We start from the raw sequence: 11102 nt of genomic DNA, 5'->3' as shown, positions 1-11102 counted from the left end.
GTGATAACGTGTCAGCTGTTCTGCTCTGTCTCCCCCCTCCCTTCTCCCAACACCTCCCAACTCTTCTGTTCGCCTGTCTCTGAGCTGTGACCTTCCTCAAACCACTGATGTAATTCAATACAGTCATACCTTGGGTTACAGACACTTCAGGTTGCATTTTTTCGGGTTACGGAACGGGTTACTTCCAGGTTTCAGCGGCTGTGCATATGCAGAAGTGCTAAATTGCGCTTTGCGCATGCACAGAAGCACCAAATCGCAACCCGCGCATGTGCAGATGCACCACTGTGGGTTGGGAACGTGCATCCCGCACGGATCACATTTGCAACCCGAGCGTCCACTGTACTGCCTCCCTCTCCTCTGGAAGCTTCAGGAGAAGGGGGGGGGCAACCTCCACCATTCTTCTTCCAACTCGCCCCTTTCAGTCCAGTGCCTGACGCACTGACAGGGGAGATATAACGTAGCTGTTGTGGCTGGCAGCCCTTACCATTTCTGCTTTTCTTTTCAGGCTGCTCCAGGCAGATTGGCTTTTCCTTTGTGAAGCCCAAGCTCTGCGCATTCACAGGCCTCTACTATTGCGACAGCTGCCACTGGGATGAAGAGTCCGTGATTCCTTCGCGGCTGATTCACAACTGGGATCTCACCAGGCGTCCGGTACGTCTGGGCGACTTGAGGATAGGGGGCACGGGCTTGGGGTAGCAACATCCCCGGTGAGGATGTACAATGGTCCGATTGACTCCCGATGTGGCTCGTGCATTGTTCGTTTTGTTATAATAAAAACTCCCTTATGGGGTATTCCGGAGCCCGTATAGAGTCCTTAAGTGGGTTCCCTATCAGTAGGAGAAAATAACAGAACAAGCAGAGTATATTGAGAAGCAAAGCTACTAGTAAGCCTGATTTTTATTCAAGGAGCTGTTGCAACAGGGTCCCCACTCACCACGCACTTGAGGGAGGAGAACCCTGAACAGTGGTGCGGAAGCCCTTATATAGACTTTTGGAATTGCCCACCCTGTGGCCCACGATCACCCCCCTAAAATATCACTCCTACAGCACAGAAGGAGGCGGTCTACAGCAGAAATCCTGTCTGCCAGGATACCTATTAATGGTCACTGATTGCATTACCTGGGCAGCCTGGCCATTCTTTTGTGATGGTTAATACTTTAGTTCCTGAATCCAGGTCACAGGCTCACCCTATTCATACACAAAGACTCCCTTTGGACAGGATTTGCAAGCAAAAATGCAATGGGAAGGCTTTCCCCATTTGCGTCCCTTACTGCAGAGGAATATTTGAGGATGTTGGGAGAGTCAAAATGGCTTCAGGATTGCTCTCCTGTACTATTTTAGACACATGGTTCATACATTTAGATATGTGTGCATTTATGAATATTCTGTATTTGAGACCTTAAAATTCTTGTAACAGTTTCTTATTTGTCCTGATTCTGAGGGACGCGGGTGGCGCTGTGGGTTAAACCACAGAGCCTAGGACTTGCCAATCAGAAGGTTGGCGGTTTGAATCCCTGCGACGGGGTGAGCTCCCATTGCTCGGTCCCTGCTCCTGCCAACCTGGCAGTTCGAAAGCACGTCAAAGTGCAAGTAGATAAATAGGTACCACTCTGGTGAGAAGGTAAACGGCGTTTCCGTGCGCTGCTCTGGTTCGCCAGAAGCGGCTTAGTCATGCTGGCCACATGACCCGGAAGCTGTACCCCGGCTCCCTCGGCCAATAAAGCAACCCCAGAGTTGGCCACGACTGGACCTAATGGTCAGGGGTCCCTTTACCTTTACCTTTACCTTTACTTGCAAAAAATCTGGGCTTGTCAAGGCTGAGAGGAAGATAAACGGAACTGATAATGGGGAAATATCCAGGGTGCTAGCCTGAAATTGTAACCAGCCCCTCTGGCTGGCTTCTCTAGATGCCAGCATAGGACACTCACAGGTGTTTTCATTTCTTAGGTCTGCCGCCAGGCTCTGAAGTTCCTGTCCCAAATTCATAGCCAGCCCTTGATCAATTTGAAGCTAGTGAATGAGACCCTCTATGACCATGTGGACCACATGAGCCACATCTACAAGAGTCGGGAGCAGCTGAAACTCCTTGGTGACTACCTGGTCCTTTGCCGCAGTGGAGCCCTGAAAGAGATCAGCAAGAGGTAAGGCTTCACTATACAGGGGGTCCACCTTCTCCCCCCCCTTTCTTCCAGGTCCCAAGCCTTTGACCCATTCTCTCTTTTTTCCCAAGTAAATTTTTTTTGTTTTCCTTACATATTCTTTTCCAACAAACCATACTAATGCCATACATTCCCTTTGACTCTGCCGAGTCGCGACTCCCCTCCCTCCCTGCAATTGGTATATTTAACCCATTTCTATCGCGCACATCATTCTCACAATAGTACTATTATACATTGAGGGTATTATGTCAATCCTGCTAGTGTCTTTACAATTCTCCTTTAAATATTCAATAAATTTACTCCAATTATTTTGGTATCTTTGATCTTCCTGGTCCCGGATCCTCCCTGACAATTTGGCAAGTTCTGCATATTCTGTCAACTTCACCTGCCACTCCTGGATGGTTGGTATGTCTTGTGTTTTCCATCTTTGGGCCAGGAGGGTTCTTGCAGCAGCCGTAGCATACATAAACAGATTTTGGCCTTTGACCCATTCTGTGTTGTCCATGTTCCTAACTGGATAAGGGCAGGCAGCTAACATGCATGGGAAATGTCGTGCAGATCCTTGAAGATCTTGGCTTCATTTTTTATGTACATTTCAAAAAAGGAACGCTCCCTCCATAAACCCGCCAGGTGACGATTTCAAAGAAAGAATGAGATTTTGGGCAGAGCCTCTTTTGCTGAGTTGGTCCTCAGTTGAACAAGATTCTTAGGAGTGGACTTGAGGCTGCTTGCAAATATTTGCTGCTTGCAAGTTGCTTATTCAGGGCACTGTTCCGTCATCAAATTAAACAATGCTTTTGAAAACAAACTACCGTATTTTTTGCTCTGTAAGACTCACTTCTTCCCTCCTAAAAAGTAGGGGGAAATGTGTGTGCGTCTTATGGAGCGAATGCAGGCTGCACAGCTATCCCAGAAGCCAGAACAGCAAGAGGGACTGCGCAGCAATCCCTCTTGCTGTTCTGGTTTCTGAGATTCAGAATATTTTTCTTCTTGTTTTCCTCTTCCAAAAACTAGGTGCGTCTTGTGGTCTGGAGTGAAAAATATGGTAATTGGAATGTGCTTAAATGTCTGTTGAACAACCTAAACATACTGCTGTTGAGGAAATAAGCAGAGCTGTGTATCATTTCTATTTTGTTATTTTTTAAAAAGAAAATCCTCACTGAGAAAAAAAAGGCTACATTCTGTACCGTCAATACTGTTCTTCCCCAAACTTTTGATACCTGCACAGTTTTTGTGTCCAGATTAGCATTAGAGGCATGCTTCAGCTATCCGCTGAACAAATGTATATTATTGACTGGCTCCAAAACCAAGGGCAGACCTCTTCCTTGCCAGTGCCTTCTGATGCCTCACCTTCCCCAGTCGTGGACCTCTTCTTTCTTTTTTTCTTTTTTTAATAAAATATTTATTAAGGTTTTACAAAATGAAAAAAGAAAAAGAAAAATACAAATAAAAAAACAGTTCCATCTTTCCATTACATTCTTTCATTTACTTAATTTCCGGACCTCCTCTAACCTCCCTTTTTGTATTCCAGTTTAATTTGTCAGCAAATCCTTCCCCTCTTTACTTATCCTAATCTTTAATCTTAAAATAATGTAACATTAGATTTTTGCTTATTAATAGTCCATTTTTTCATACTCCTTATAGCATTGTAGCTAAAAACCACATAACTTTCAATCCAACATCATTCTAACATTCATTAATTTTGCAATATTTCTGTAAATAGTCTTTAAATTTCTTCCAATCTTCTTCCACCGACTCTTCTCCCTGGTCTCGGATTCTGCCGGTCATTTCTGCCAATTCCATATAGTCCATCACCTTCATCTGCCATTCTTCCAGGGTGGGTAAGCGTGGACCTCTTCTTTCTGGGCAATGGTGGTGCTATGGGGATTCCCCCAAGTCTGTCTGCTAAGGCACAGGCTGCATCAAGGCAATCCCTAAAAGAGATTTCACTGCCTCTGCACTGGCAAAGAGAGAAGAGGTTCCATGTAGGAGGTTCAGTGGAGGTGCCCTACTCCAACAGGGACAGAATGGTGGGATTCATCCTACATAGCGGTTTAGTTTTCCAAGGAATGTCTCAGCCCTTTTCACAGCACATTAGTGCACCCACAGGGACGCGGGTGGCGCTGCGGGTTAAACCACAGAGCCTAGGACTTGCCAATCAGAAGGTTGGCGGTTCGAATCCCCGCGACGGGGTGAGCTCCCGTTGCTCAGTCCCTGCTCCTGCCAACCTAGCAGTTCAAAAGCACGTCAAAGTGCAAGTAGATAAATAGGTACCGCTCCGGCGGGAAGGTAAACGGCGTTTCCGTGCGCTGCTCTGGTTCGCCAGAAGCGGCTTAGTCATGCTGGCCACATGACCCGGAAGCTGTACGCCGGCTCCCTCGGCCAATAAAGCGAGATGAGCATCGCAACCCCAGAGTCGTCCGCGACTGGACCTAATGGTCAGGGGTCCCTTTACCGAGTGCATCTTGGCATATCATTTGGGGATTGCTGTACCTTATACAAAATCTGTCCTTCAACCTATGAAGCCTAGAAACTTTGGACTCAGCTAGGGGACGCAGGTGGCGCTGTGGTCTAAACCACTGAGCCTGTTGGGTTTGCTGATCAGAAGGTTGGCGGTTCTAATCCCTGTGACAGGGTCCTAGCTCTAGCCAACCTAGCAGTTCGAAAGCACACCAGTGCAAGTAGATAAATAGGTACCACTGTGGCAGGAAGGTAAACAGCATTTCCATGCGCTCTGGTTTCCGTCATGGTGTTCTATTGCACCAGAAGCGGTTTAGTCATGCTGGCCACATGACCCGGAAAGCTGTTGTGAACAAATGCAGGCTTCCTCGGCCTCAAAAGTGAGATGAGCACCGCAACCCCAGAGTCTCCTTTGACTGGACTTAACCGTCCAGGGGTCCTTTACCTTTCCTTTTCTTTTTTACAACGTTTTAAGTGCATTATACAAATCTGACACTAGATGGCACTGAGGAGCTAATGGCAAATTCCAGACATACCTTACAACATTTTTTTAAAAAGCATTTTCACAGCATTTTTTATATCTGTGGCAAATGTAGAAGCAGGAGATGCAGAGAAATGAGATTGGAGGAAACAGCCAAAGGAGGTTGACCGTAGACATGCAAGAAAGTGTGTGGCCTTCCCTATCGCCCTGTCCTTGCAAGCCAATTAGAAGTTTAGGGATTATACGGCTTCTATACAGCTCTTGGCAGCAGATGGGGAAAGCTCTTAATAAACTGTTCCTCCTCTTTTGTATCCTTTCCGAAGGCTCAATCACCGGCACTACCTCCTGGAATGTCCCCACAAATACAGCGTGGCTGACCTGAGGCAGGTAGGAGATCTGGAAAGAGGAAGCTTCTGAAACGAGGGTTTGCCTCGGGAAAACATACCCCACTCTATCCACAATTCCCCCACGACCCAGCCCAAGGCTGGCACCCCTTAACCTACACATGTTAGAATGCAGCGTGCTGAACCAAAACAGAAAAACTGGTCTGAGCATGCTCAGAAGCAAGCTTTTATTCCTTTGCCTTGAGAGAGCTTTGAAAACAGCTTTGGGGTCTTAAGGGCTCGCATGGAACCTCATTGGTGCTTTCCGCATAAGTGCCAAATTTCCCTTTTGTCCTGCATGTTTCCGATGCTTTGTTACCTATGTCAGACCTTCAGGTGTGAGTCGGTCACCTGGCCTCACTGTATTCACAGCTGCCTCATAGATAAAGGTTTCCCTTTTACGACCACCCTTCCCAACCTGCTAATACCTACGGGACCGCCTCTCCTGGTAAGCCCCGTGGAGGACCTTAAGGTCCACAAATGACAACACCTTGGAGGTCCCAAGTCGCAAGGTGGTTAAATTGGTTTCAACTAGGGCCAGGGCCTTTTCAGTACTGGCCCCGGCTTGGTGGAACGCTCTGTCACAAGAGACTAGGGCCCTGCGGGACTTGATATCTTTCCGCAGAGCCTGCAAGACAGAGCTGTTCCACCAGGCCTTTGGCCAAGGCACAGTCTGACCCCCTCCTTTGGTGATCCTCGTAGAACTCTGGCCCAGTGGTTGCCATTTGATTTTGAATAGATTTTAGAATATTAATTTTAGAATGCTGTGTTACTTTTATTGCTGTTAGCTGCTCTGAGCCCGGCTTCGGCTGGGGAGGGCGGGATATAAATAAAATTTTATTATTATTATTATTAATAGCCCTCCTCTGTTCCTAGATAGCGGACGGCGTGTTTGAGACATTCCTCCAGTCTCTAATTCAGTTTGCCTCCCATCACGTCTACAATTGCGACCTGTGCACCCAGAGGGGCTTCATCTGCGAGATCTGCAACAGGAATGACATCATCTTCCCCTTTGAATTTGACACGACGACCAGGTGAGCGTTCTTCCTCTCTTCCCCAACTTGGCTTTGGAGTCAAGTTTTCAAAGAAGCGATTCGTTTTTCGCAGTTGTGTTCATTTTTATTCATGTATTTGTCACGTGTCTGTACCACCTTTATCTTCCAAGGAGCTCAAGGTGGTGTAGATGGTTCTCCTCCTTCCCACTTCACCCTCACAACAACCCTGTGAGGTTGGTTAGGCTGAGAGACGGTAGCTGGCCCAAGGTCACCCAGTGACCTTCATGGCTGAATGAGGATTCAAACCCTGGCCTCCCAGGCCATAGTCCAACACTCTACCTGTTGCACCACACTGCCTAGTTTGCAATGGAGGGGGAGAGGTGACAAATAAGCATTTCTTTATAAATTTGTATTATTATTATTATTTATTAGGACGCGGGTGGCGCTGTGGGTTATACCACAGAGGCTAGGACTTGCTGATCAGAAGGTCAGCGGTTCAAATCCCCGCGACAGGGTGAGCTCCCGTTGCTCGGTCCCTGCTCCTGCCAACCTAGCAGTTCGAAAGCATAAAGTGCAAGTAGATAAATAGGTACCACTCTGGCGGGAAGGGAAACGGCGTTTCCGTGTGCTGCTCTGGGTCGCCAGAAGCGGCTTAGTCATGCTGGCCACATGACCCGGAAGCTGTACGCCGGCCCCCTCAGCCAATAAAGCGAGATGAGCGCCGCAACCCCAGAGTCGGTCACGACTAGACCTAATGGTCAGGGGTCCCTTTACCTTTATTATATTATTATTATTATTATTATTATTTTATTTATTTATTTATTTATTTATTTATTTATTTATTTACATTTATTAATATCTTACAACAACAATGCCCCAAAGCGACTTACAATTATAAAAGCATACATAATGCAAAATTAAAAATACACCAAAAAGATATAAACACACGATTAACTTGTGTTTTGGGGGGGCTATTGGGTTGGGTTTCTATTATTATTATTATGTATTTTGTGGTTTTATATCTGTGAACCGCCCTGAGACCCCTGGGTATAGGGCGGTATATAAATTCAGTAAATAAATAAATAAAATAAAATTAAAAAATCATCCTGCAATGCCCTGGAGCTCAAGGTGCAGCTGAGGAATAAGGTTTGGCAAGGCATTTATTGGGGATGCTTTAGGTATATTGTCTTCAGGCACACTGCTGTTCCATGACATCGCTTCCAGTCCTATTATAGTCAGGTTACAGATGCTTCAGGTTGCATTTTTCAGGTTACGGACTGCCAAAACCTGGAAGTACCGGAACGGGTTACTTCTGGGTTTTGGCGGTCATGCATGCGCAGACGCGCCAAATCGCAACCCGCGTGTGCGCAGATGCACCACTGCGGGTTGCAAACGTGCATCCCGCACGGATCACGTTCGCAACCCGAGCATCCACTGTATTGTAAGAGGGCAAGGTTTTTGAAAATCAGTGGGGTGGGGTGGGGATAATGCTTCAGTAGCGAGGAGATCCACCGTTTTTTAGCAACCTCTAGCCATCAGGATAAGACGCCTGCTTCTTGGGAGAAAAGCAGTGACAAACCTAGACAGCATCTTAAAAAGCAGAGACATCACCTTGCCAACAAAGGTCCATATAGTTAAAGCTATGGTTTTCCCAGTAGTGATGTATGGAAGTGAGAGCTGGACCATAAAGAAGGCTGATCACCGAATAATTGATGCTTTTGAATTATGGCGTTGGAGGAGACTCTTGAGAGTCCCATGGACTGCAAGAAGATCAAACTGATCCATTCTGAAGGAAATCAGCCCTGAGTGCTCACTGGAAGGACAGATTGTGAAGCTGAGGCTCCAGTACTTTGGCCACCTCATGAGAAGAGAAGACTCCCTGGAAAAGACCCTGATGTTGGGAAAGATGGAGGGCACAAGGAGAAGGGGATGACAGAGGACGAGATGGTTGGACAGTGTTCTTGAAGCTACTAGCATGAGTTTGACTAAAAAGCGGGAGGCAGTGGAAGACAGGAGTGTCTGGTGTGCTCTGGTCCATGGGGTCACAAAGAGTCGGACACGACTAAACAACAACAGGCCATTAGGATGATGCTGGGCCTGCAGTTCTCTTCAGCCTTCACCACCAGTGGACCAACAACTTCTGGAAGAGAACATCTTCCTCATCTCTGTTCTGCGGGGACGGTCAGAACGCTGAACAGGAATTCAGGCACCGGTTCCTCCTTTAAAGTAGGTTTTGAATACCCGACTTCCTTTTACCCGCACCCCAGCTCAAACTCACAAGGCTGCAGCATCAGAGCAGCGCAGACAAGAGAGCCGTCGGCAGGCCTGGTTCACTGAAGATTACCGCCCTCTGCTCGCTGGCTTTGTGCTGAGGCAGGAAGAGTGCCTGCTTGCTGAGCTGATGCAGTTTCCTGTCGCCCAAATCAGGCTATTTACCCGGGGAGGCAGGATGTGCCTGGAGCTTTCCTGACAATAGCTCCGAGGAGGAGCAGGCCCTTCCTGAATCGCTGTCCTGCACAGGTGGCAGCCTGGGGTCACTTCCTCTTGCGTAGCCGTTCAGCCACAGGGGCACAAAGTTACCAGTCTGCTTTTGAGCAGAGGAAAAGAGAAAAATAAGTCCGAGGGCTGTGCTGCGTGCTGGCTGCAAACAGGGGGGATGGTTCTTCCAAAAGCCAAACGCAGTGACTTGAAGCGTGGAAGTTTGTTCTGAACTGAACAGATCACACAATTCACAGACAGGTTTTTAAACAGGCCCAGCATGATGATTTGAAAAGGGGTGGCGAGACAGGGGATGGAGAGGGTGGTAGTTGGCAGTCCTAAGTATAATTTTGTTTTTGGTTTTTTCCCAAAAAAATTATAATTTTCCAGAATATTTTTTTTCAAACTAATAAACAGACAAACAACATACATCTCCACCGTAAATAAACCGATCTTCATAACATTGTTAAGTGACTTCCTCGTATCCCCCTGGTTGAATTTCAGTGTATATCATTTTAACGGTTTTCCAAAACCTAAACTCTTAAAAATTTAACGTAACTTTAAACATATTAATTCATCACATTACGTATTTAAATCCTAAGCCTATCTGGTAATTGCAAGCTTTCCGATTAAGTTAATTTAACATGTTTAAGCATAATTTTGTAAAAAAAAAACTTGCAAGCGATCGGTTCAGAGCTCTGTTGACCTGTGCCTCCCTTGGCAGCTTGCTAGATGTGGAGGAAGAAAGAGAGAAGAGAAGAAAAATTAGGTGTCAGAAGGTGAGGGTGGGAAAATGACTGGTCCCACCACTGACTTCAGCTCTGCCCACCACCAGAATGTGGCCCCCAACAGATTCCGCTTGAGGGAATGCGGCCCTTGACAAGGGGAGTTCTCTACCCCACCCCCACTTTAATAGGCTGTCTGTACTTCTTTCCCCTCCCTTCCAGGTTGCATGAATTGCTTTGGCAATTAACCTCCCCTTTTCCCAACAGGTGCAAGGTGTGCAAGACTGTCTTCCACAGCAGCTGCCAGGCAAATTCCAGTTTCTGTCCTCGCTGCGTCCGCCGGGAGGAATACCAGCAGAAGCTGCAGGCCTCCCTTTGCAAATGACCTCTCCCTGAAGAGGGGCAGACCACAGCCCTTAAGGGGGCAGGCCAGAGGACAGCTGGGAAAGGACAGAGGCAGGCTTTGGAGCAAAGGAAGGCCCCGGCTAGTCACACAACTCCTTTCCCCTGAAGGTCCAACCCATCAGGGATCACCTGGGCTCTGGCGACATCAGCTGTGGATCACATTTCCGACAGAGAAAGGTGGGAAGAAGTCAGTGACTTCCTTGTGCTGATCTGCTGCTGCCACTTGGAGCCACAATCCTTTCCCTTCTGTCTCTCTCCGGCCTCTTCAGACAAAATACCTGGCTGCTTTGGGCGCAGCAAGCATTTGATACGCGTAAGACTTGTCGGACTTGGACTCCTAGGGAGACGAAACGTTAGCGGACATTTTGATTCTAACAGTGATAAGAAAGGGGGGGGTTCTGTTTTGTTTTTAAATTAATGCACTTTGTAGCAGAGTTCTTGTGCCTTCCGCACTTTACAGGCTACCCCTGAATTGCCACGTGCCAAACAGCTGCTGAATCCTCTGGGAAAACACATTCCAGAACCCTCTAAGCAAAGTGACCTTCTTACAAATAATAAACCACTTCTCTGCTCCTACTTTTTTAATGCTAGGGCAATGGGTTCCAGAGATGAATTTTTATTTTCCATTTTAATCTTCTATGCAGATAATAAAAAGTAATTTAATAAGGAACTAACTCGGGGGCCTCTCGTTTCTTTGCAGCTTCCTTTGCCTCCAAAGTTTGGGTGTTAGGGGAGACATTGTTTGTTCACCTTTGGTTCCTACCATGCACTTGGGAGCTCTCACCCGTGGCACCTAGAAGCTATGAGCATGCAGCAGTGACCACATCAGGGAAACAGCTTTGAGTGGGTGGCTAACGCAGGTGAGGGCAGTCTCAAACCATTGATGGGTTAAGGACTTGTCTATCCCCTGCCTGCGAAGACAGGCTCTGGCGGATTGAGGAAACGAGACCAATCGTGGATCCAGCGGTCAAGAAGACGGTGACTGCACATGTTGTCGAGGGAAATGAGCGACAGAT

The 11102-nt window shown here is 47.2% G+C and overlaps 1 protein-coding gene across 3 annotated transcripts in view; it reads left to right on the top strand.

Moving 5' to 3' along the window:
• PLEKHM1 (pleckstrin homology and RUN domain containing M1) overlaps positions 1-10756 on the top strand; it is a 41443-nt gene extending 30687 nt beyond the window's left edge. For all 3 annotated transcript variants that reach the window (XM_053361396.1, XM_053361395.1, XM_053361397.1), the window contains exons 8-12: positions 506-651; positions 1948-2141; positions 5424-5487; positions 6360-6517; positions 9949-10756. In XM_053361396.1, coding sequence (XP_053217371.1) covers positions 506-651; positions 1948-2141; positions 5424-5487; positions 6360-6517; positions 9949-10066 — 680 coding nt within the window. In that variant the 3' untranslated portion in view covers positions 10067-10756. The remainder of the gene's footprint in view (positions 1-505; positions 652-1947; positions 2142-5423; positions 5488-6359; positions 6518-9948) is intronic.
• The last annotated feature ends 346 nt before the right edge of the window (positions 10757-11102 follow it).

Source organism: Podarcis raffonei, chromosome 13 (genome assembly GCF_027172205.1).
Source record: "Podarcis raffonei isolate rPodRaf1 chromosome 13, rPodRaf1.pri, whole genome shotgun sequence".
Classification (NCBI taxonomy): domain Eukaryota; kingdom Metazoa; phylum Chordata; class Lepidosauria; order Squamata; family Lacertidae; genus Podarcis; species Podarcis raffonei.
This window is presented reverse-complemented; position numbering and strand designations above follow the sequence as displayed.